The sequence below is a fragment of the Sesamum indicum genome, linkage group LG5, assembly GCF_026168435.1.
Source record: "Sesamum indicum cultivar Baizhima isolate 11 linkage group LG5, ASM2616843v1, whole genome shotgun sequence".
In the NCBI taxonomy this organism is placed as follows: Eukaryota; Viridiplantae; Streptophyta; class Magnoliopsida; order Lamiales; family Pedaliaceae; genus Sesamum; species Sesamum indicum.
Genome location: NC_142661.1, coordinates 17,331,341 through 17,355,571, shown reverse-complemented (window position 1 = coordinate 17,355,571; position 24,231 = coordinate 17,331,341). Strand labels below are relative to the sequence as shown.

Here is a 24,231-nt window from a genome sequence, read left to right as displayed (position 1 = left end):
ATTTATTGTTTAATAAAACATGAATCGTATTTTTTGTAAAAATAAAAATATATTTGATGCCTCTAAAAATACAAATTAAGACCCACAAAATCAAGAGTGGACAAGTGGGAGGACAAGGAAGAGTAGGCTCACCAAGTTGTTGGCTTGGCTCGAAGGCTTCGACACCAATGAAGGCCAAGCCAAATCCGACGAACCTCCATGTCTCGCCTTGGTGGTAGTTGCTTGTGTCCATGTTAACACGAGGGGCCACGTGTCCTAAGCCACCTCAGTCAAGGTTTCAGTCGTTATCAGCTAGGTAATCCAAGTTCTGAGAAGACTTGGTTGGAGAACCTAACTGCTTTATTGGAGACTCGAGAGATCTTATTCTAGTGCGATGAGCTTATTCTTAAAGAACACCACTTATCACTGGGGATAGCTCCATTCGTGGAATATGACTCTTTTTGTATATATATATATATATATATATATAGATCAAAATTTGTGGACTTGTTCTATTGGAAGGATAACATATACTGTATACTACAAAAAGCCTTTTCACTCATAAACGACAGTTATGATACTATAACACCAATTTTATTGTTATACTGATAATATCCCTAAGTTGATTTTCTTTTTTTTCTTTGTTGCTTTCTTTCTTTTTCTTTCTTTTTTATTTTAAAAATATAATGTATATTTTGTTTCGTAATATCTATATCATATATAAAAAGAAAAATTCCATTTTTGCTCACAAATAGCGGTTACTTACACTGAAACACCAATTTCTTAAATTACCAAAAATATCCATATGTATTTCCAACCACTTCTACTAATATGATACTTTTACTCACAAACGACAATTTGTAAAACAACGATTCCAAATTTTTTTGTGTTGATAATATTGCTAAATTATTTTATTTTATTTATTTTTTAAAATATGATATGTTGGTTTATATATTTTATTCTTATTTATAATATATTTAAAATATAAACCATTATTTATTATATACACAAAGGGACGACGTGTCATTATGCCTAGTCTTATAAAAAAAAAGTCATTTCCAATATGTTAGGAATAGCTAATTCCATATTTAGGAGAATAAGTATTTCTAAACCTAAAATCATACACTATACGTAGAGGAATGGACTTGAAAATGTCTATTCAATTCTCAATCTATTTCTAAATACCAATCACCCCTATGGAATATTTGCAAAAAGTTAAAAATAAATACTTATTATTGAGAAGAGTATTTGTTCTCAACTTACCTTTTTAACTATTTAAATTAAGTTGATTTACACTAAAAGTTATAAGCATTTTCCTACTAAATTCTGCAGTTCAATTGTAAATTGTAAAATCTTTTTTTAAATAAAACAAATTACCAACTTTCCTCAAAACACAAAACTAATATTTTATTTTCTATTTTAAATTTTATTGCATTTTTTGTTCCACTTAACATTACACATCACATGTAAAAAGGTTACATTATTTATTTTATTTAAAAAAAATTCTATGTATAGTCTGTATATATAAAAAATGGAACTAATATCGGCCCACCAATAAGAAAAAAGACATAGTGTTCGGAGAAGCTTATATATAAGCTTTTTAAAAAGATGTAAGAAAGCTTATAAAACGGTATAAGTGGTTCATAATTTTTTTTTTAAAAGAAATTATAATCTTTAAAAATAAAATATGAAGAGCTCATAAGCTCTTTAAAAAAAAACTATTTGTCATTATTAATATTATTTTATCCAAACACTTAACTAACGATATTTTTAAAATAAAAACTATGTTTTTTATAAAATATATGTATTTATAAGATATTTTAAATAAATTTAGGCAAACCCCGAATTATTCCAAGCATTCCCACCCTAATCTAAAGGCGAAGCGCATACTTCTGATGCAGAAAAGTTTCCACAATCCATGCAATGAAATAGTGGACATTGTCTCCCTCCCCCTCAAACTTGTTACCATTTGTCAAAACTTTCAGCCCTCCCACAGCACAAACACTATTATTGGCTCTCCTCATTCTCTCCATGTTCACAACTCTTGATTTCATCTTCCCTCATTCTTTGCTCTCAAAGAGGCATTCTCATTTCTAGTTGTCCCTCCGAAGGGCGCGCACATGTGTGTGCGCGCACCACCACCACCGCTGCTGTCGTCGTCGTCGTCCTGCTTTGCCACCTCGATGGCTAGAAAACGTGTTATTCTCTCGACACGCTCCAGCTCCAACATCGTCATGCTGCTCATCATTGTCGTCTTCCTTCATTTCGTGGTCTCGTTGGGCGAGGGGGAGGGCGACGCTGATGGTCTCCTCAAGTTCAAGGAGTCCCTCAAGAACGCTGACAAGTTGTCCAATTGGGACAAGGCCAAGGGCCCGTGCGATGGCGACATTGAGATTTGGACGGGAGTCTTGTGCGAGAAAGGCGACGTTTGGGGGCTGAAGCTCGAGAACCTCGGTTTGAGTGGGACAATCGATGTCGACGCCCTCACGAAGATGCAGAATTTGAGAACCATAAGCGTAATGAATAATGAATTTGAGGGGACTTTGCCAAACATAGCGAAATTGGGAGCGCTGAAAACCGTTTATTTCTCTAACAACAAGTTCTCCGGGGAGATCCCTGCCACCACTTTTAGTGGGATGTCATCGTTGAAGAAACTTCATCTGGATAACAACCAATTTTCGGGTCCGATTCCAGGCGTGTTGGCTGAATTGCCTAAGCTCATGGAGCTGAACCTGCAAAACAATCAGTTTGAAGGTCCAATCCCAAATTTTCAACTTGACAGGTTGAAAGTATTCAATTTCTCCAGCAACAAACTCTCCGGGGAGATCCCTCCTAGCCTCAGCAATGCCAATGGTTCCCTATTTTCTGGTCAGTTTTCTTTCGTTTCTGCAATTAAGTTTCAGTTTCTCATGATGTAATGTTCGTTGGGTTGCATGGATCACAATTACCCGATCATCAGGGCATGTATAGACCTGAATTTGTACACAAATCACAAGGTAACTGCACCGCACTTGTTATATAATTAATTCAACTTCATCCAAATTCGCTGGGTTAGAATTTCGCCCCACTTGATTAGTTTTGCTATGAAATCATCCAAACCTTGATTACGAGATATATTTTTAGGCTTAGGGACATACATGGTTATGGTTTGTATTATCCTGATATTGAAAGTGCAAAATCATAAGACGATGAATTGTTATTTTTCCCAGGCAACGAAGGACTATGCGGGGCGCCGCTGCAACCATGCGCCATTACGCAAAGAGGGAGTACTAGAGGCCCCCCTGTGGCCATAATAGCCGGTGTGGCAGTAGGAGTGGTGGTAGTCTTGGTTGCAATTGTAATTGTCATGATCTCACTCCGCAAGAAGAATTCCCCGGAGCCAGGTCAGGCGGCAGCGGCCGCTGGCGGTGCAGGGGCCCAAGCCCAGAATAAAGACGTTACTGCCAGGAACTTAGACAAAATGGAAGAAGGCCGTGCCACTCCAGCGCCATCAGCGTCCCCAGATCATAATGGCAAGCAGAACGTGAAGCTCACTTTCCTGAGGGAAGGCGGCGAACAATTCGACCTGCCAGACTTGCTCAAGGCGTCGGCAGAGGTCCTGGGCAGCGGCATTTTCGGGTCGACTTACAAAGCCGGTCTGCCTAGCGGCAAGATGATGGTTGTTAAGAGATTCAAGCACATGAACGGTATCAGCAAGGAAGAGTTCAATGAGCATATGAGAAGGCTAGGCAGGCTGAGCCACCAGAACGTGCTTCCCGTGGTAGCTTTTTACTACAGGAAGGAGGAGAAGCTCCTGGTTGCTGACTTCGCCGATAATCTCAGCCTCGCCACTCAGCTTCATGGTAAAATTCTTTGCACCAAACCAAATATTAAGTTCGAAAAATTTCTTACTCAAGCCAAGTTTAGCCGAACAAAATCAATTACACAATAACACCGAGTGTTTTACACTTTAACATATAATTGGTTCACATATAACTAAAACCGATTTGGGTCAAGAATTTCCCGTTGCAAACATGTCAGTGGTTAATTTCACGCTGTATATATATCATGAACACAGGCAAGCGATCCCGAAAGCGTCCGGCGCTGGACTGGCCGACCCGCCTGAACATCGTGAAAGGAATAGCCAAAGGCCTGCAATACCTCTACAACGAGCTCCCGAGCCTGACAGCACCCCACGGCCACCTGAAATCGTCGAACGTTCTCCTCGACAGGTCATTGAAGCCCTTCCTCACCGACTACGCATTAATCCCAATCGTAAACCAGGCATACGCACAGGAAAACATGATCTCCTACAAGTCGCCGGAGTTCAAGGAGACCCGCAAGATCAACAAGAAAACCGACATCTGGAGCTTCGGAGTTCTGATCCTTGAAATCCTAACAGGGAGGTTTCCTGCACTCCAGCAGAGCAGCGGCACCGACGCCGACCTGGTGGCGTGGGTGGAGGCGGCACTCAAGAAAGAGGGCGGCCCGGTGTTCGACGCAGACATGACGGGGACGAACAACGCCCAAGGCGAAATGATGAAGCTGCTGAACATAGGATTGAATTGCTGCCAGGCGGACACGGAGATGAGGCCGGAGATCAAAGAGGTTGTGGAGAAGATTGATGAGATTAAGGAGAAGGATGTTGACGATGATTTCTACTCATCGTACACGAGCGAAGGTGACATGCGGTCTTCAAGAGGATTATCTGATGATTTCAAGACAATTAACGTATAGACGTTAATAGATAGTTTTAATTTTTAATTCAGCTAAATTAATTAGCTTTTGGATATGTATAGGATTTCTGTCTTGTATGATTTTCTTTCTAATTTCTTTCTTCTTTTTTTTTTTGGTTTTGCTTTTTTTCTTGTTCTTGATTAATTGGGTAATCAGATCATTAATCTGGTGATTGACTGCTAATTAATGAATTCCTATGCATTATTATAATGTACGAAAGGGACAGTAGGAATTATGAAAAGGACAGGAGATTCATTCATCATGGGATGAATCTCTCTACAATTTTCGTAGGATTCATTAAATATATATGTTTTTTTTTTCTTTTTTTTGTGTGTGTAAGTTGATGTGGATCTTTGTATAAAGTTTGTCGAATTGAATCTTTACTTTATACATTCTAAATATTTTGTTTGATTATATAAATAATAACTTTTATACATATAATATGTATATAAATTGAAATGTTATTATGCAAGTAAAAGGTTGTTGGTTTTGGTAACTACTATTTGAGAATTTTTCGTCTAGATTTCCACAAGTCTCAGAGAAGGAACATTCGAAAAATGCATTAATATTTTGACTCTCAAATTTGTAAACGATGATCGAAATAATAATTAAATTGAAAAGGTGTAATAAAGCGTAGTAATTCAGTGCCAGGATGTTTTAAACAAAAATATTGGGGAGAGTATTACATTTTACTAGAGGAGGAGAAGCCTTTTTGTAGCCCTTGTCTCCTATCGGTTGAGAGAATCCGATCCCTTAAGACTCAAGTAGGAAGTTATTAGGACTATAAATTCCTGTTATCATGGGGGTTTTCGTTGTCTGTGTATTAGAAATTTTAGCCGTTGGAAACTTATATCTTGACTAGATAGAATCTCTTCCTTGAATAAGGTCACTTGTCTTTTGGGGAAGACGGTTACGTGGGTCAACCACCTTCCCGAAATCTTCGACCTTCCCTCGTGCAAGGGGGTAATTCTTCTTCCGAGTTGTTTGGCTGAAGCTCGATCACATGTTGTTTGGAATTCTTTCTAAGACTGACTTGACCGCCAACCTGCCACACAAGTGGTCGTAATGGGCCCTCATGGGCCTCTTCACTTATTGGATCCCCTGGAGGGATATTTCTATTTTAATTAACATTAACACACTATGTCTATGATAATTATATCAATTATTTTATTTTAAATTTTTTATACATATATCACTATATTTTATATATTAAATAAAATAAAATATATTAATAAAATTTATAATAGAAAATCTTATCATAATTCAATTGGTAGAGGATAACTCATTAGTTATTAAGGCTTCTCTTGGTTCAATTTCATTGAAGAGAAACGGAAATTGATACAGATGAGTGAAAATTACTTTATATGGGGGAAGAATGATATTTTTTTTTCCCTTTAACTGGTCTAACATGATTGAAAAATAAATAAATTTTAATTATTTTTCTTGTTTGATACAAGAAAAAAAATTTAATATTTATAATTTTTGCCAATTTTAAGTCTTTATATTTATTTTGTGGTAGAAAATAAATTAATACTAGAACCAAAGTTAAATTATTAGAAAATTTAAAAATTGAACTTGAAAAGTTACCAATAAAAATACTCATCCAATGAGAACAAGAACGGAATATTTTATCTGGAGAAGGAAAAGAAAGGAAAAAAGAAGGAATGTTGTCTCTCTCTCTCTCTCTCTCTATATATATATAATATATATACTATTATAAAAAAAGTATTTTATCATATTAATTTTTAAGTATCCATATTTATCCTTTAATGTATTTCTTATTCCTTAATTTTTTTTATAAGATTAGTAATTTTAGTATTTTCTAATAATTTTATAATTACTTTTTTCTCTTAACTACCCACTAATCCACGTTTCTTTCTCACTTACTTCTCCACGTTTATTTCAATTTATAATTATAATTTATTTTTTTCACTATTTTCTTTTTCTTTTTTTCATCACTCATACCATGATTCTTTTTTATATAATGCGGGACTACGTGTGGTGACATCTAGTAGTAAATAAAAATAATGACATTGTTTTGTCTCTTCAGCCTAATATTTCCACTCTTTTTGCCCAATTTTAAACAAAAATAAAATTGAACTCCAAAGTTGTTTTATGGTGGATGGCTAATATTACTTCCTCATTTACTTTTTGTAACCAAACATAAAATTCATTTCAGACATTTGTTTTATAAGTCTATTCATATGTTTATTTTGTATTCTAATCAAACGAGGTCTACTAGAGATATTCTAATTCAATTTGAGTTCGGCTAAATTTGAATCAATTACATAATAAATAAAATGTATTTATTGGGTAATTGATGTATACTAAATGACGAATCATATAACAATTATTTTACACTTGATTAATTTGCTAGAGTAAGAATTATGCACTCTAACATCTACTTTCTCCGGTGTCTATCCCAATCGGCTGTTTTGGTGTTTCCTTTATTTTCATTTTATTACAGAAAGTATGTTAATTTTGCAAAGAACACATTTTTACTTGAAGTTGGATGTAACCGAAACATGAGACGAAATACAAAAGTACTAGAGTCAAAATTGTGCTCGTGTAATAGATCCAAGTCGGGGGCAGACAAAGATTGTGCGGTCCTGTTGCCAATTTGCAGCCATTTTCTCAATCATCCTATTCAACTTCATGTAGAAATTCAAGCTTCATTTCCAAACACTGAGAATTGTAGAGACCAGGCCAGAACAGCAATATATATAGATGCTTCATAACAATGATCTGTATGTTACAACGGAGACACTTCACTGCAAAGGGCATATCAAGCATATTCCAGCCAAATCATGTTGTAGCCGTGTTAAAGCTCGAAACACGGATGAAGATTGAGATCAAACTCCAAATGCAATTCATTGTCCTCTTACAGCATATTCAGATTGAACAGACAAATTGTACGTTCTCATGTTTAAATGCTTCCAGCAGTCGTGGCTTACGTCTAGCAATACAGATTAAACCAGTAGTTGAAAGTGTGCCGTCAGTGGCTTCCATGCGTTGCGGTAGGGAGTGGTTGAAGAGCAGCTAGAGGGTTTACTTGGTATGAGAACGCAAGCTGCCACAAGTCGAGCAGAGCTTTTTTCACAGAGAGAGCTTTCTGCACGAGAACCCTGTGACAGGAGAAGAAGTAATTAGGTGGTAACATACTAACAACTTTTAAGTAACCAGTTCTAGGTGAAGTTATCACCAGCTTTCATTGATACTACACTGTTTTAAAATGTAAATCAATCATTTCAGAATTCTTCAAAACTTCTCACGAACCATGAGGCCATAACTTGCTTTTGGTGTATGAATGTCCCAGATTTTCATGAATAACTTGACAGAAGTCCAAAATAGAAGAACATCAATTAGTAGCGCCTGCTGGATACAAGTAAATAAATGCAGATACTTCCTCAACCAGGCAACAGAGAATTTGAATCGCTTCTGAAGTTCCTAAGACGTTCAGAAAAAAGTACTACCAAATAGTCTTTTATCAAATCAAATAACATGGATAGGATGTTTTCCACTGAAAACCATCATCTCTAGGTTAGGGTCAGACCTGGACCCCAACAGTTAGTAGATCTCAAGAAACATTCAAGTTGAAGGGGAAATAGGCCCTGGACTCCAACGGACACCAAAGTTTAAGAGAAATAGTAACATAGTTCCAAGATTGATTAAGAATATGCACAGTCCAAATTTTACCATCCACATGGTTACAACAACGTACTGGCACCAACATGGAATGTTTCTTTTCATCAAATGAAAGACATTGACATCAATGTCTATTAAAGAGTAGGTTTATTATTTAAAGTATTGCTTGTATTAATGTAATTCTTAGTTTAAACAGTTTGAAAATAAATTGATCTTACCGAAGACACAAAAGCACTGTTTGACACAAAAGCTGCTACAGGGGTGTTTGCAATAGCTTTTGGGAATAACTTGGCGAGAAAGTTGTGAGTTAAGCATTGGTAAAAGTTGGGGAATGCTTGAAAGTTAGAATGTTTGGAAAAACAAACTAATATTTACAATTTTACCAGTAAGTTGTTGGTAGGAGAGTTGCCTATAGCTTTTTGGCTTAAATCAACTTAAGTTACGCGGTCCAAAAGCAGAAGTTGTAAAACAAAAACACTCCTCTCATCTTATTTTAAGTAACAAGTACTTATTTTCGGTATTTGCAAACATACCCTATATCGTCTAGAAGACTATTAAATCATAGAAGTGAGAAAAGGGAATTTTGGAACTCGAGGAGCACATTCATTCATACTCCAATAGAAGGAAAGAAAAGCACATTTTCTAGAAGATTGTAGAGCTAACTGTGTCAGCCCTTTAGATATTTGGAACTAAAGGAACATGCCTGATTAAATCTTATACTCATTAATTGCTTTTCCATGGATCAGTAGTACTCTTACCTCTTCAAAACAGCATGCTTTTTCCTGGTGAAATAATACATAAGCAACAGCAGAGTTGCCAGCAGCATTTTCCCACTTGGTACAACTAGTCGAGTGTCGCCTAACTTCAAAGTGATGTTAGGAAACCACCAGAAACGTGGAACTCTTTGTCGAGACAATTTCAGGATTTCTTCTTTTGCTGTATTCCCTCCACAGGAAACATATTCAGATTCAATATCTTCATAATGTCCCTTGTATCCGTCAGGCAGCTGAGAAGACGTAGAAGTTTGAGATGAACTGGTGACTAAAGATGAATTCATCGACCGTAATCGCCTCAAAAGCTCCTGAGAAACCAACCAGAAGAAATTACATAATGAAAAATCAGAGTTCTCAAAAGCTATTGTTCATGAGCAGCATCCACCATAAGTCAAATACTCAAAACGTTCATAAATAAGAAACAACCAAACAAATTGCATGATCAGCTAAATATAAGCCAAACATGCCAAATTCTCCAGAGACTCCATACCCTTAGTACATGTGATGGGCTAAAACAAAGTGCACATTCTACCATTCATTAAGAAATGCTTACATCTGCATTCTAAACTGGGGACAATTTTCACAAAAGCTTAAAAGTATTCTTAGTTTTAGCGAGGCTATGCATCTCGTCTTCTTGAATCCAATTTCAGAAATCATGACAGAAAAAAATTTTGGTCAACAGAACAAAGCTAGTGCATGATCCAAGAAACCACTAAACTAGTGCCATGGAAATTAGAAATAATAAAAGATATATCCTAACTTACCTGACGCTTTTCCATGGGCAGCATGGCTTTCTCCACCCAGGAGATAGCATGATCTGTGTCCTGTTTAGTCATAGCAAGAAGTGTAATCACGTAAAGCTCAACAACTTCTAAATACTCATCAACTCCGATAGAAAACCTAAAGCAAGATCCTTCTGGGTCAGATGCACTACCCTCCGCACTAAATACAGGATAATATCTGTTATCCACAAATCTCCAGTTTTTCAGGAATTCCTCAAGAGAGCCTTGAACAGTAGTTGATGGGCTCTCCGACATTTGAAAGCACACCCTGAAGAGCAAAAAGAACAGTTAAACCATTAACATCACAACATTCAACTTTTGGGTGTGTGGCACAACAGAAATATTCACCACCATCAAACTTCTTGCAGGGAACGAAGAAACTATAATTGGGGTTACTCAATCATGTGAGAATATTTTACAGGGTGCGGCCATTCACTTTTAGATCAGAAAGTGTGGTCCTCAGGAGTCAGGAACCCCATTCGACTCCAGTATATAGCCTAGGTTCATGATCATTAACTACTTTACTCTAAAGCCATGCCAAACTCGTGATCATTCCCATATGGAGAATGAAACGAATTATGTTTGTTCATAATAAGGACTTAAAGGCAACTAGGACATTCTTATACTTGCTTTTTTTTTTCTTTTTCCTAATATGTGCTCTGAGTTTCAACCTTCAACACCACAAATATGGCGAAACGCTAATGTCAGTGCATATACTATATATTTCAAGCAACAGATTTCAACCTGATTTATAACAAAAATGCATTGGAAACATGAGTTGATTGACCTGGCATTTCTATATTACCAAAAAAGAAAGCATACAATGGCTATACGGTCGTTCTAAAATCAAACGTGGACAAGGAGATTTCGCCTACAAACTTCAGGAATGGATGGGAAAACAATATTGGGTCATCAAAGCAAAAATGTGTGATGTATGCAAGTTCATTGGATTAAAATCCATGTGAACCTGGATTTAGACTTGGTTGGCCCAACCACAAACTGATTGCCTCTGTATATATCATGTGGGAAAATGACATAATCCAGCAAGAAAACAAACTAAAAGGACTACCAAAGAAGAAAGGTACCCAGTGAGGAAAACTTGAGCAGGAATGGCAGTAATTGAACCAAATAAGAGTTTAAGCTCCTTCACTATTTCTGACGTCCTGCACAGTACAGAAAAACCATGGCACACAGCTCAAGAAAATTATCATCTCACCAAAAAGACGCACAAAAGCAACTAAAAAACATTGAATTGAACTAATTTTACTCTTTACCTTTGCAACTGCTTCATGGATTGTACAACGACCATGCCGGCTGATTCCAGCATATCACCGCATTCATTTTCGTTATCCCCCTGAACTTTGCAGCTGCTACTGTAATTCTCGAGCAACCGTTTGATAATAGAGGAAGCCAACGATGTTGCCTCATCGAACATGCAGCAGATGAGATAACTGCCAATCCGCATACACAAGACATTCGACATTTGTATACACAACATTCAACAAGAACAAGAGATATAAATTGCAGAAAAAGAGACATAGGTAAGAAAATCCACACCTTTCGGCCCGATCAATTTCTTCCCAGATTGGCATCTGCTCATCAACCATCGCCATTCTCTCTATCCCTAGGTGGATTTGGGGGGTGTGGGGGGTGTTGGAATCATTAACTCATAGCTATTGTTTCTATGGAAGGAGTGGAAATACGAAATAACTAATATCGCTGAGACGGATCAGCGACTTCCGACTCTAATTCACTATATCATCGGACTCTTTGTCGTTGTATCAGCAATTTATTAATCTATTGATAATTACATTGCTTTTGCATCGAGGTCAAACCTGCAAAGAGTTACTAACGAGTTAATTTTGAATAAATATTGATTTTTATTTTTTTTAATTTCAGTAATTTCGATGATTTTTTATTAATAAATAAATTTATTTATTATATATAAGCAAACCTCAAGAGTATTATATATAATTTTTTAAATCATCATAGGCCTAAATGTATCAAATTAAACTTTAAGGGAGTGCAGTGTGAATACCTCTATTTTAATTATGATACTCTTATTTTATTGATGTATATTTATTTTGTATGTAACGAAAATATTAAATTATATGTTTATCATATGATAAAATATAATATACTTATTGAGTGCGACTAAACTAATTCGGTTGATTTCGAGTTCACCCTCTAAAGTCAATTTCGACTACGTGCAACTTAACTCCTCGTGCCTTCTCATAATTATTTTTTATTTATAATTTTTTAAATAATAAGGGAATAAATATAATTACATCAGATTTTTCTTTCTAATGATAATAGAACAGTAAATAATAATTAAGAGGGTATTCAACTAAATTTATTTATAAAATCTTATAAGTTTATATATTTTTCATTTAATGTTTTTTCTTATCTTCTTAGATATTAGATTTAGATTCAGATTTATTTTTAAAAAAATATTATTAAAGTATTTGGATAAAATATAATGATAAAATTTATGATACGTTATTAACAACAAATATATAATTAATCTTATAAAAAGTTAAATTAATTTTTAATATTAAAAAAAATAATCTAAAAAGTATATACAAAAATAAAAATAAAAAGCAAACAAATGTTTTGGAAAACCCAGATTCAAGTTTTGGATCGGAGCCCAGCCCCAGCCCCAGCCCAGTTCCCATCTGTCAACGTCGGCTCAAAATCTCGTTTAAATCTCTCTCTCTCTCTCTCTCTCTCTCTCTCTCCCTCTGAGCCGCGAATGCGCCTATACATACACACGAAACAGGCAGGTGTGTCTTTGATTATCTTATTTTCCTTTTTAGCACCTAATTGTTTAATTAGCGCAATACACGAGAGTTTTAGAACTTTATTACATGTTTTCAGTATTGAAAATGTTTTATTTTCAGTCAAAAGAGTAAATTTGGAAGTGTTTTGTCATGTGATGAATTAAGAGTCATTGTATATACTCGAGATTGTTGGGGGTTGAGGGTGAGTAAGGAAGGAGGGCCTTGTTTGTTGTGTCAAATTTTTTATTAGCTTTTCTTAGTTAAATTGAATCTTTCAGTGTCGCAAATTTAGAATAGTGGCTCTTAGTTGATTAAATCTTTTTTTCTTGGGTGGCAGTAATTTTGGATAAAAGAGATATTAGAGATTGATAAGGGTGGGTTTTGTTCATGGGTTCTTCTGCAGCTGACGCGTTTCCTCATGTTCAGGTATGTAGAGTTTCTGCAAATTCTACTGATTTAATATTTCTTACATTCAAAACATTATGTGGCTATGTCAATTTTAGCTTGCGAATTGTCATTTTTATATGTATGTCCGTTGTTAGTGATAAAATTGGCCACAAAGATGTGAACTTGTCGCAACTAAAGGGCTGGGGTTTTCATGGATTATGGTGGAATATATGGGGTGAAGTATGCAGATAGTTAGACTAGACAATGTGTTGCTGTGTAGCTTCGCAAGGAGCATATCACAGGACAAGTACTTTGGTTGTCGCTAAGGTTTTACTTGTACAAGCAAACACATTTACTACATGCTGTTCCTCTGAAGGTTGTGCTTCTTTAGGGATTATGTTTTTTGATACTCTTAATAATTTAAAGAATGTTCATTTGGCTGTGTTGACGTTCTTTCTTGTTATCATCATCCACCATGATGTGCTAGAATTTAGAATCTAATCAGATGCTTAGCTTAAATTTCTCTTTTAGTTAAAAGTTTCCGCATGTTGTATGGTATTCTATTGGCTAGAAAATAATAATTTAATGTAAGGATTGAGCCAACCACAAGTCCTACTCAGTTTACTTGACATTGACTCAGTATCTTGAACATAAATATTTTTAATATTAAGTGCAATAAAATGACAGTTCCTTTCTGTTCCACTATCCAGGAGGTTATGCTGGAATTTCGTGCTGGGAAAATGCGTATGGATGGAACACGTGTTGTCCCTGATTCCCGTAAAGGACTTGTTCGTATAGGAAGGGTATGAGAACAAAGTAGCAAATCTTTGTCATGTTCTATTCCTCCAGCTTTGCATTCTTTCCCATAAGTTAGAAGTCAGTTCTATTCTATAAGAAGGTTTACTGAAACTAATGCTGTATATGTGGAGTTCACAGGGAGAAGAAGGGCTAGTCCATTTTCAATGGCTTGACAGATCTCTAAATGTTGTTGAAGATGTATCCTGTTTTTTCCTTCGAGTAGGATGAATTCTGATATTTGATGCCTGCAGTTGCTCCTGTCGTCTTCATTTTCTATCTTTATCTGTTATTTACTGGTAGTTATTCCTTAATATAAGATGAGCATAGGACCAAATTGTTTTTCCAGACGAGGCAGTATTTGAAAAGGTAAATCTCTTTGGTGTTGCTGATAGTTCTTTATGTAAGGATTTCCTTATCCATTAATTTGAAATATTGTGCATCTACATATATATATTTTTTAATCTGTATTGTTCAGGTTAATCAAACTTCTGGAAGGGTGTATATTCTGAAGTTCCATACAGATGATAGGAAGTTTTTCTTTTGGATGCAGGTTAAGTCATGATTTGTGTTTGTTTTGCATTATTGGACATGATAATTATCTGAAACTTATGTGCTTTATGGTGTGGTTCTAGGAGCCCAAAGCTGAGAATGATGCACAGCTATGTAACTCTATCAATTTCTACCTGAATCAACCTCTAGGTACTGACTGCGAGCCCTATTAGATAGTTATATATGCAAACAATATAAGCTTGAATTCTTTAGTTGTTTTCTTATCTTGGATCTTTGATGTTGGTTTATTAGGCTAGAGTGGTAGTGAACTTGTATTGACCTTTTGCTTGACATTAAACAGAGTTGCCAGGTGAAGATGAACCTGATGCTTCAGCTCCTGTACAGACCTCAGAAGATATTGTTGAGGATGATATTTCATCTAGGTAAATGTTAGGAAATTGAAGAGCCTGTGATATAGCGTGGACATGGATAAGATCTTTATCTAATAACATCACCAAACATCTTCGTATCAATCCCCATTATTTTCTTGTAATAGTTATTCACTGGTATTAGGTACTCAACTTCATTAGGGAGAAAAAGGAACTTCGTCTCATATGCGTTACTGTGGAACCTTGCTGGAGAAGTCTTGTAATTCTGTTGTCATTTCTGCTTTTGCAGGGCCGGAAATTTGGTTGGCCCGAGCATGGGTACAGAAGCAACTAGTGATGTAACTTCTGCAGGACCTGTAAAGCTGGCGGATCTGCAGAGAATACTAAGTAACATAGGTGCTTCAGGTATTCCTGAGCTGTTAGTAGGATGAGGTGTTCTCTGTGCTTAATTGCTTGCTTATTGCTCCCCAACTGATGGAAACTCGTAAATCTTGTTTTGTGACGTAGATGGAGCCGGAGATCCAGATGCAGGTATGGGATTTCCTAATTGTGATGCGTATGGATTATTTTAATAAGCAATTTGGTAGCTTACGTGCATGTTGTATGTTCTTAAGATTTTTACCTTGTCAGAGACCTTATTGCACAGAACTGGCATCTACTGTATTTGGCAGGTTTCTCGTTTGCAGTTTAATATGAACCTATTTGAGATGTTGAATATTTAATGATTCTGTGAAGTCCGTTGAGGCACAGGAATCTCAATAATTAGTAAGATGCAAGTTACTCAAGTTACTAAGATCTTGATTTTGTCAGGAAACTTCACCTTTATGTTCATTGAATTTCTTCAAGTATCTCCATATCGTCCTTTTTATGAACTTTGGATGTGAATTGCAGTATTAAGCACTCTATCTTACTAGCAGTTCTACTCAAATGTCGCCATTACACCATCTGACTGGTGGTCTTTGATGATTATGGCTCTTCTCGCTATTTTTCTGATCTCATGGTTATGTAGGCTTGGGATTAGGTGATATTTTGAAACCAGAACTTTTACGGCCACTTATTCAAGAGCTACCTTTAGATCAACAATTGGTGTCCTATTTACCTGAGGTAAAAATTTGACATCTATGGTCTATCAGTCAACCATTTCTTTGTATTTGCTCCATTACTTGAAATTCTTCTGTGGTTTCAGGGCGAATGGACCTCCGACGAGTTAATAGAATTGCTACAGAGTCCCCCATTTCGCCAACAACTTGATTCATTTACTTACGTGAGCCTCCACCACCTCTGATGTTATTCCGTTCTTTTCTCCTGATTTTTGGGTGTGTGTTGGCACATTGATTTTTTGTATTTTTACTCTAGGTGTTGCGCACTGGACAAGTGGATTTGACTCAGTTTGGGATAGATCCTAGCAAATGTAAGTAACAAGAAGTTCGACCTCATCTTCTATGGGTAGAATCAAGTTGCTTTTTGCAAATGGGGCCGGGGGGCATTTATAAAGAACTTTCTATGTACATACATTCTATTTTGAGAAGCTTATTTCATCCGCACTAAAAGCATACGATTCTAATGTGCTTCTCATTGTTGGTTCATTTGCTTCTAATGTCTCTCATAAATTGCTTTGTTGGGATCTTTTTATCGAGATTCAGCCTCTAACTGCATTAGTTAGTTTTGTGTTTTTAGCATCTCTAATAAGGCTAATAACCAGTTTTTACAGATTCGATTTACTTGGAGGTCGATGTAGGGAAAATAACTGGACATGTCTCTGCCATGCTCTGCTGCTTTAAGACTTCTTGCATCCTTCATATCATGATTGTACGCCAAGTTGACTCTTTTGTTTTTACCTTCTTGCAGACAAATTCACTGTCCCATCATTTCTTGAGGCACTTGAAGATTCTGTTGCCAGAGCATCTGAATCTGGAGAGTCAGCACAAGGGAGCAAGGATTTAAAATCTCCGACTTTTCATGGTAGTGATAAAATGGACGAAGGTCATTAGTGTTGTATCAATAGTATTGGTTACAGCTGTTTGTTTATTTCCATGATTCATGCCAGTTGCTGATTATTTGATCCTGCTGTCGGTGCTATGTAACAACCAGACTTCGGTTTCTTTTGCTATATTACATTATATGGTTGTGTGGACAAATATATGATTACATTTCCAAAAGTGATTTTATCACTTGATCCTACATTTGGGCTAAATCCTTCTTTTAGATACTAATGATCAGATTTGTGTTAGAAATAGCTGCACTGTTTGGACTATTTTCCATTTTTTTTAGTCTTGTGGTCATTGGGCACACTAATGTTCATGAGGTTTACCTATATGAGTGAATGTTCCTTGAACTGTTCTCCAATATATGTTCGCCTAGGTGTGGTGCAAGTCTCCAGTTCAATGTGTTTTCTTGTCCCAGAAAGTATACAGTTGCGTACGATCGTTGGATAATTACTGTGTGTGGTGGGTGCACGCACTCATAAATGTCTGCTCTTTATATTTTAGAGTGAAGCTCATGGAAATTTGTTAGTTTTCTTACATAAGGGCTACAAAATGTGGAGTCTTGCCAGATCCCGCTTGAAAACCAAACTTCACATATCGATTCTTTTTTGTTCTCTTATTTATTTGGGTTGAAGTGATTCCATACATTTGGTTCAAGAAAAAGAAGTTGCCAGCAAGTATTTTCCTCTAGACTTCATCTTGAGATGGTTTGGTTTGGAACCTTTGGAAAGTGTAGATGAAAAAATGATCAAATTGCCGTACTAGTGGGGATGGTCATTAATCCCAAGATTTGCATCCACTATTAATTCAAATCGATCGCTCTTGTGCTTACATCGCAGGAACATTAGTGGATAATTCGATTTCTCTTCATTTACATAGTCTATTGACTCTATTCCTTCATGCCCACAGCACCTTGTTGAGGTAAACTCCAAGGGCCCATATGGGGAAAATGTTTCTGTAAGCAGAGTAGCTTATCATGCAGTTTCTGTTGAATACCCCTAGAATTTCCTGTGAAATCATAAAGATTGCACAATGCATATCTTTCATTACTCATGTAGTCTAAACATATTTGTGTAGCAACCTGCAGAAAAGACATCAAATTATAGAATACCTGTTGTGGAAAGTCTCCGTTCCCCATTTGGGAATTAATCAGCACTTTAGCAGCACGGTGCAGTGGATTGGGATCCCGCCTAGCCTACTCATTCCAATGTTAACAAGAATGAGAAAACTATTTGCTTTTTTTTTTTCATAAAGTCAATAGATAGCATTTGAAAACTTCTTGATCGCCTCGAAACCAGGAAGTGATAGTCTCCACCATCCATAATGTAGGACTTATCTCCTTAGTATAGATCACTCAAGACTTGTTTTACAGTGGGCTCACATTATGGATGGTGAAGATCATTCAAGACCTTGTGACTGGTTGGCACTCACGAACAAACGTGATAACATCTTTATTTCATAGTTTCTTGTAATGTCAATTTTCTTGCATGTTTTATGTGAGACTTACTTGCCCTGCTTCAAGAAGAGCCAGCATAGCCCATGCAGTGTTCACAATATGTGATTTGTTGTTCCTAATATTTGTGTATACCTGCTGTCATGCAACTGATAAGATTCTGAGTTCTTATTACATAATTCTATGGAACATGCAGATTGAAAGAGTTATATGCACATTTTCACCTTGTCTTGGCTTGAAAGATAGCTTTCTCCCCAGCCACCAGAAGGAAGCTGCTTTGACAGCAGAAAATCACATGCTTTTCTAACAGAGAGGCTGTTTTCATATGTCTTACCACCTGCAATTAGCCCTGTTATACCAAACCATGTCCCGTAGGTGTAGCATACTCCCCAAGATCCATACCTAATGATTGATCATTGTCCATGAATAAGTGAAATTTCAAAGGGTAGCACAGCGTATAAATTATCCCTCCCTATTGAATTTGATTAGCTGGTTTCTGCTGTTGGGCTAATGAGAGTATCAAGAATACACAAAAACAGTGGAACTTACCATGAGCCATCAGATAATTGTGTGCTTTCGATGAAGTTCAGTGCTTTCTTAATGCATGTCTGTATGTCTTTTCCTCGACATCCTGGATGCAGTCTGTTGAACATTTTCAAGCCTTGAATTGCTGCAGACGTGCACTCCGCATGCCTATGTAATATGGTTTATCAATCTCAGAAGTTTTAAAAGGATGGATCGACAAGCATATCTTGAAATAAACGACTTATGTGAGAAAGGTGTGAGTGTTGAAGTGAAGGGCTGAACTTACTGGTAGTCAATCATGATATCCCCGAATGTTTGTACCGGATTAATCATCTGTGCATGGATATACAATTGATTACTTTCAATACCTTCTCTGCTGTAAACAATGTTTGATTGTCTTTTAATTTTATTACCTCCAACCAAGCATAGGATCTTGTCAGCTCATATGATGCAAAGCCTCCACTACTATTCTGCGACATCAGATGAAGAGAAATGTGGAATTGCTCTGTTATGTTGCAGTAATATTTGGTAAGAACTTCGCTTTTTCATAGTTAGAGATGACACCTGAAGGGATAAAATCAAGTCAACTGCATTGTAGAGCTTATCTGGCTCTAATGCTTCTCCAGCAACCTCGGGTGGTAAAAGCGACAGTATAAGTGCTGTCTGCATGTGTGGAAGCAATTAAAACGAGAAACATTCTATATTTCCTAATGCCGTATTACATAGAACCATAGGAACAGAATACCAGGTATGAATGTCTGTGTTAGAAATAACAAGTTTATTAGGAATATCAAACCTTTAGGCCTTCTGCTGTACAATCTAACGCTGGCCATCCGTTGTCTGCAGTGGAAAAGGGCCAGCCACCTTTTGAGCCGTGGCGATACCAAGAACCAGGAGTTCCTGGACTGTCATTTCTCAACTTCATCAAAACAAGGAAAAAGACTTGAGATTTTGGTACATGGTGATAGTAAAAGTAATAGGAATAAATACATATTCACACCCCACGAAACTTGTTACATGCTTAAATCACAAGGGATGTTAGGGTAACTTCTCTGAAAAATATATTGCACCATCCTACCTGTGACTTTTTTATGAACTCATGAGCCCTTTTAAGCGTCGAACCATATTCATGAGGAAGGTTGGTTCCCACTATTGCTTGAACAGCCAAAGTTACATCCCACAACTGACTCCCATTATATCCCTGCCGTTCATTTATCCATATAAAACTCCAGAAACTTGCTTGGAGATAGGAAAAATGGTATGGAAAAGCAAAGATTATTTGTTTTTTATCCAAGAACCTTCATCTTCATTCCATCTTCAGCTACCCATAGGTAATCCTTTATTCTTGAAAGATGTCGTTTGACTGCCATTGAACTCGGATTATTGATCCAGCAGCATAGCATGTTGAGTACCTGTTTTGCCATAGTATGAATAGTATATTCATAGGCATTGCTGCCGTAGAAGTAGCAGACAGTCAGCTAACAAAAGACTGATGAGAAAGAACAAAGATGAATACCTTATCTACAGCTCCGAGGCAGAGGTAATTGGTGTTTACATCCTCGTATTGGATGTGTTTCATCACTGTGCTTAGTGCTCTATGCCTCAGCTTAGACAAAGGCCATTGCATGAGAAGAGGTTCAACAAACTTGTGCAGACATTTCCATAGAATGTCTTGTAATAGTGGATGTGGGAAGTATAAATCCTCCTGCGAGGAGATGGGCTATAGTCGTCAGTACTATACAGTATATCACTTTACCAAAAAAATTGTGCAGGCTTATTAAGATGTTGAAAGTCGCATCAGAGAAGTGTTGCCTTAGAACATTGGTTTCTGGCCAAATCCCAGTCAATCTGATGGTAGGATTGAGCATACAGCTCTTTCCGAAGTGAGAGAATAATATCAGTAATTGGCCCGACAAATCTCTTCCCGTATAAATACGACATGGGAAGGTACACCATCCGACAGTGACACCACATACGCCCTGCGTCAATTGCATCAACATACAAATATCATTTTCATTACAAAAATACTATATACGCTTGTATATGTAAAGTGGAATAAGATGATACACTCATTTAAAGTGTATGTTCTGTACTGTTTGATGACAACTATTTTAGCTCTATTCAAGTATTATTGAGCAACATAGCAAAAAATGAACCTGGATGGATTGGAAGAAAGTATGGAAGAAGCCATAACTCTGGGGGCAGAGGATTATTGCCCTCCCATTCGTACACCCCAAGTACCTATACGTTGTTGGAAGACTTGAAAACGGGGACTTTCAGTGTGTGTGTTATGTGTGTTTGCGACGATGCATGAAGAGACTGTATTTACCGATAGCCAAAACTTTCCCCAGGAAGGAGTATAGGTGGCACCGCCACGTTCAAGAATCCATGTTCTAGCTTTGTGCATGGCTCCATCTCCACCGTCCGCTCCTTCTCCTAGAAGCCGCAAGCTGACATAATTGAGGGCCGTGCAAAACATGCTGCTGCGCCCTTCTATATGCAATCCCCAGCCTCCGTCAGGATTCTACAGCTTGATTATATAAGCACATCAACATTGACAACAAGAGTAGTTGTTTAACTTAACCAAATATCCAGAATGTAATAAAACAGGAAGAACTACCTGATGGTTATAGAGATAACGACGTATCTCTTTCTGATGTTCTTCTGGGAGGATAGTGTTCAGAGAGTCCATTATCGACAAGGCTATAATCTGCATAGTTACATTAAGAGCATTATAAAATGGCCTCAAGTTGTTTCTATTGATTTGAAATATGGCCTTTTTTGGTACTTCTCATTTTCGCCTTAGTCATAGCATTAACTTGCACAAATTCAGATGATAGAAAAGAGTTCTTACCAGGCCTGGCAGAAGAAACAAAGGGCCACCATAATCACCAGGCCAGTGCCCATCCTCAGCTTGAAGACTAGAGTAAAATCTCATCGCTCGTTTCAGTGTAATCACCGTTGTTTCCTCAGTTATCTCTTCTTCACTATCCACCTTCACCTGCGGCAACTCTACTTCACTAGGATTCTCCTTCGCAAACTACAAAAGTCATCGAAAACTTACCAAGAATCCTCAAACTTCACACCAAGATAACACAGTTAAGCCATTTGCTGTCACCTGAATCCTCATTAGGAGATCAGAACTGTGTTTCGTCTCATTCCGGCTGGCCTTAAAGTTGGAACGAGCCTTTTCTACCAGCGCTCGTTCTTCTGCTGTTCCAGCAGTTGGATCAAATTCCCAAAACTGTCGTCCAGTGTGATCATTCGAGTTTTTCAGCCATGCATCATTCCCTTCAGACAGTCTCAGCCTCCACATTTTCTTCTACTTTGTTTCTGTTACCTAATTCTAGCCTTGACAATAATCCCGCCAAAAAAGTAAAGTGGTCTGAATATCTTGATGAGAAACTCCAGATAACTCCAAATTAACACTAAAACTCGAGTTGTGCAAGTTAGTTCCTCCTCGTGCACTAATTATGATCTTTCAAGATTTCTGCCAACACATGTTTTCAAGTTACAAGAAATTAGGCAGCTCGTCACCGTCATAATATTCATCATTCATTGCTGCCGCGCAGCATCGGGAACCTTTCGGACAAGTAAGGCTTAAATGCAATATTCATCAGAAGCAAATAATTTCTACTCGCTATTCTAAAAAAATGAAAGATTAGACGCTAAAATACGAAAATAAGATATTAAATTGTATTTAATCCTGGCAAGTAATTCAAGAAAATTTGGCAATTTTAATGGGGCCCACGTTGGTGTATTCAAGAAAATTTGGCAATTTTGTTTCATTTTGTTTTGCAGGGGAAGGTGTATTCATAATTTCCTAAACAATAACGACTGTTCATAATTATGATAAATTTTAGAAAAAATAGTTATAATTTACCATATATATATATATGTATTTATCTATAATCTATAAATATTATAAAAGTATGAATGGTTCAAAAAACTTCTCATTGTATGTAAAATTATAAATATATCCCTAATTTTAATGTTTGTCTAATAACAAACAGCTTCCGTTACGTTTCAATCTAATTTTTCTGGTTAACTGATAAGTTATATGACTAAAAATATTCACTGCAATAAATAGAAAAAATATATCAATTATATATTTATGTTAATATTTGACTAATATGAATATTAATATGATTTTCAATTCAAAAATTAGATAATAGTTTGTCAATGTTTTATTTTTGTTAAAAAAAATATGTATGAAATGTTTATTTGGAGTTAAACTAATGTATATTATGAAAGTATTTTAAGAATATTTAAATACAAAACATGTCAAGAAATAGCAATTTTATTTTATTCTAAAGGTATCACATCCTTTTCTATCATTTTACCAATAAAAGACCTCATTATTCCAAACTCTTTGATATCTTATAAGATGCGAAAATATCTTATAAGTTTCAATACTGATCCAGATCATAGATCGTCAACTATCTCGCACCTTCGAAAAGGTTTGGAACCTGAGAAAAAAGAATAGATCGTTAAGCTTGCTGGGAGGTCCCTAGTTCAGACCTTCTAATGCCTAAATCAGTGAAGGTGTTCGAGATAGAGGAAGCGATCTAAATGAAAACTCAAAGCGAACTTAAAGAGATCTAGTTCGGGTTTTTGGTATCATAAATGTCTTACCTCAAATGAGCTGTAAATTAGGTATTTATAATGTCTATGGGTCCACCAATTTGTTTAAAGAGGTAAACTTGCATTGTACGATCCTACCTAGTAGATCAGGCAAATCAACGATTCCCAACAATGGGTTCTCTGAGTCAGGTTGCTGCTTGACCCGAATCGATGGCTTCTCTTAGTTGGGTCGCGGGTCTGCGTCGCTACCCGACCCGGATCGAGAGTGCAGATCTCAAGCATAACTCTGTAATAGACACCAACTTTTAAGGGTATTTATGCCATTTTTTATGTGAGTATGATATACTCCTATCAAACATCTTATTTTATCCAAATATTTTAGAAGTTTATTTTTAAAATAAAATCCAATATTTTATGAGATATAAGAAATTATAAGATATTTTACAAAAGTTTAGCAAAACACCCTCTAGATGCGATAGATGCTTCGATATTGATAAATCTTGACTAAGTATCTTATTAGATAGATATTAGGGTAGCTTATTAAGATGTTTGGGCATTCTTGACTTATCAATTAGGTACGATGGCTATATTTTTCACTGATTTATGAAATAAATACACTGGAAAATTTCATTGAATTTGACCTTGATCGTAAGTCGAGGTGGGGGATCACCACAAAAATAAATGAACTTTTCACTGCATTATAAATCACTAAATCTAGAAAATTATGAGAAATTAATATTATTATTTATAATTAAATAAAACAAACCAAATTTAAATTTTTACCACGATTAATCAATATTATTCGCCATGGTTTTTAGCTATAGCCACAACATTTGCTATATTTTAACCATGGCTAATGTTCGGCTACACTTGCAAAAACAACTATCAGTGGTTGTTGCGAAGCCATGGTTGATTTTTATTTGCCACGATTTTCTTCTTTTGACTA

At 36.4% G+C, this 24,231-nt stretch overlaps 4 protein-coding genes across 7 annotated transcripts; 2 read left to right on the top strand and 2 right to left on the bottom strand.

Annotated features, from left to right (window-relative positions):
• The first annotated feature begins 1,952 nt into the window (after window positions 1-1,952).
• LOC105161993 (pollen receptor-like kinase 1) lies at window positions 1,953-4,952 on the top strand. The gene is made up of 3 exons (XM_011079892.3): window positions 1,953-2,847; window positions 3,189-3,821; window positions 4,037-4,952. The coding sequence occupies exons 1-3, from the start codon at window positions 2,100-2,102 to the stop codon at window positions 4,693-4,695; spliced, it is 2,040 nt and encodes a 679-aa protein (XP_011078194.1). The 5' UTR covers window positions 1,953-2,099; the 3' UTR covers window positions 4,696-4,952.
• A 2,435-nt stretch (window positions 4,953-7,387) lies between these two features.
• On the bottom strand, window positions 7,388-11,648 carry APEM9 (3-phosphoinositide-dependent protein kinase-1). Its single transcript, XM_088880224.1, has 6 exons — window positions 11,453-11,648; window positions 11,170-11,346; window positions 10,981-11,058; window positions 9,878-10,163; window positions 9,099-9,421; window positions 7,388-7,820 (listed from the first exon to the last, which is right to left on the bottom strand). The coding sequence occupies exons 1-6, from the start codon at window positions 11,506-11,508 to the stop codon at window positions 7,691-7,693; spliced, it is 1,050 nt and encodes a 349-aa protein (XP_088736350.1). The 5' UTR covers window positions 11,509-11,648; the 3' UTR covers window positions 7,388-7,690.
• An 875-nt stretch (window positions 11,649-12,523) lies between these two features.
• Window positions 12,524-16,919, top strand: RPN13 (regulatory particle non-ATPase 13). 3 transcript variants are annotated; one of them, XM_011079887.3, is made up of 14 exons: window positions 12,524-12,678; window positions 13,013-13,101; window positions 13,773-13,865; window positions 13,999-14,058; window positions 14,188-14,226; window positions 14,336-14,410; window positions 14,493-14,559; window positions 14,711-14,792; window positions 15,028-15,143; window positions 15,246-15,269; window positions 15,748-15,842; window positions 15,925-16,002; window positions 16,095-16,149; window positions 16,587-16,919. In XM_011079887.3, exons 2-14 carry the CDS (start codon window positions 13,063-13,065, stop codon window positions 16,727-16,729), a joined length of 966 nt encoding a protein of 321 aa, XP_011078189.1. In that variant the 5' UTR covers window positions 12,524-12,678; window positions 13,013-13,062; the 3' UTR covers window positions 16,730-16,919. The 3 variants fall into 3 exon arrangements, with proteins under 3 accessions (XP_011078189.1, XP_011078191.1, XP_011078190.1); XM_011079889.3 differs by having other exon boundaries at window positions 12,590-12,674; XM_011079888.3 differs by lacking the exon at window positions 12,524-12,678 and adding an exon at window positions 12,712-12,877.
• Window positions 16,920-17,454: 535 nt separating this feature from the next.
• Window positions 17,455-22,269, bottom strand: LOC105161989 (cycloartenol synthase). 2 transcript variants are annotated; one of them, XM_011079885.3, is made up of 18 exons: window positions 21,820-22,269; window positions 21,556-21,741; window positions 21,322-21,411; window positions 21,031-21,225; window positions 20,858-20,942; window positions 20,514-20,680; window positions 20,218-20,406; window positions 20,000-20,113; window positions 19,780-19,902; window positions 19,498-19,620; window positions 19,266-19,364; window positions 19,115-19,171; window positions 18,988-19,034; window positions 18,726-18,869; window positions 18,401-18,578; window positions 18,231-18,311; window positions 17,835-17,918; window positions 17,455-17,731 (listed from the first exon to the last, which is right to left on the bottom strand). In XM_011079885.3, exons 1-18 carry the CDS (start codon window positions 22,015-22,017, stop codon window positions 17,621-17,623), a joined length of 2,271 nt encoding a protein of 756 aa, XP_011078187.1. In that variant the 5' UTR covers window positions 22,018-22,269; the 3' UTR covers window positions 17,455-17,620. The 2 variants fall into 2 exon arrangements, with proteins under 2 accessions (XP_011078187.1, XP_088736674.1); XM_088880548.1 differs by having other exon boundaries at window positions 21,556-21,702; window positions 21,766-21,904.
• Between the last annotated feature and the right edge of the window lie 1,962 nt (window positions 22,270-24,231).

Coding starts and splice junctions, on each gene's coding strand:
- LOC105161993 (XM_011079892.3), top strand. CDS start 2,100: ATGTGTGTGCGCGCACCACCACCACCGCTGCTGTCGTCGTCGTCGTCC. Junction 2,848..3,188: donor CAATGGTTCCCTATTTTCTG/GTCAGTTTTCTT, acceptor TATTTTTCCCAG/GCAACGAAGGACTATGCGGG. Junction 3,822..4,036: donor CCTCGCCACTCAGCTTCATG/GTAAAATTCTTT, acceptor TCATGAACACAG/GCAAGCGATCCCGAAAGCGT.
- APEM9 (XM_088880224.1), bottom strand. CDS start 11,508: ATGGCGATGGTTGATGAGCAGATGCCAATCTGGGAAGAAATTGATCGG. Junction 11,059..11,169: donor TCCATGAAGCAGTTGCAAAG/GTAAAGAGTAAA, acceptor TGTACTGTGCAG/GACGTCAGAAATAGTGAAGG. Junction 10,164..10,980: donor GCTCAAGTTTTCCTCACTGG/GTACCTTTCTTC, acceptor TTTGCTCTTCAG/GGTGTGCTTTCAAATGTCGG.
- RPN13 (XM_011079887.3), top strand. CDS start 13,063: ATGGGTTCTTCTGCAGCTGACGCGTTTCCTCATGTTCAG. Junction 14,227..14,335: donor ACGAGGCAGTATTTGAAAAG/GTAAATCTCTTT, acceptor TGTATTGTTCAG/GTTAATCAAACTTCTGGAAG. Junction 14,560..14,710: donor CTACCTGAATCAACCTCTAG/GTACTGACTGCG, acceptor GACATTAAACAG/AGTTGCCAGGTGAAGATGAA.
- LOC105161989 (XM_011079885.3), bottom strand. CDS start 22,017: ATGTGGAGGCTGAGACTGTCTGAAGGGAATGATGCATGGCTGAAAAAC. Junction 21,226..21,321: donor GTTATCTCTATAACCATCAG/GTAGTTCTTCCT, acceptor ATCAAGCTGTAG/AATCCTGACGGAGGCTGGGG. Junction 17,919..18,230: donor CTCTTCTTGAAGCAGGGCAA/GTAAGTCTCACA, acceptor TGGAATGAGTAG/GCTAGGCGGGATCCCAATCC.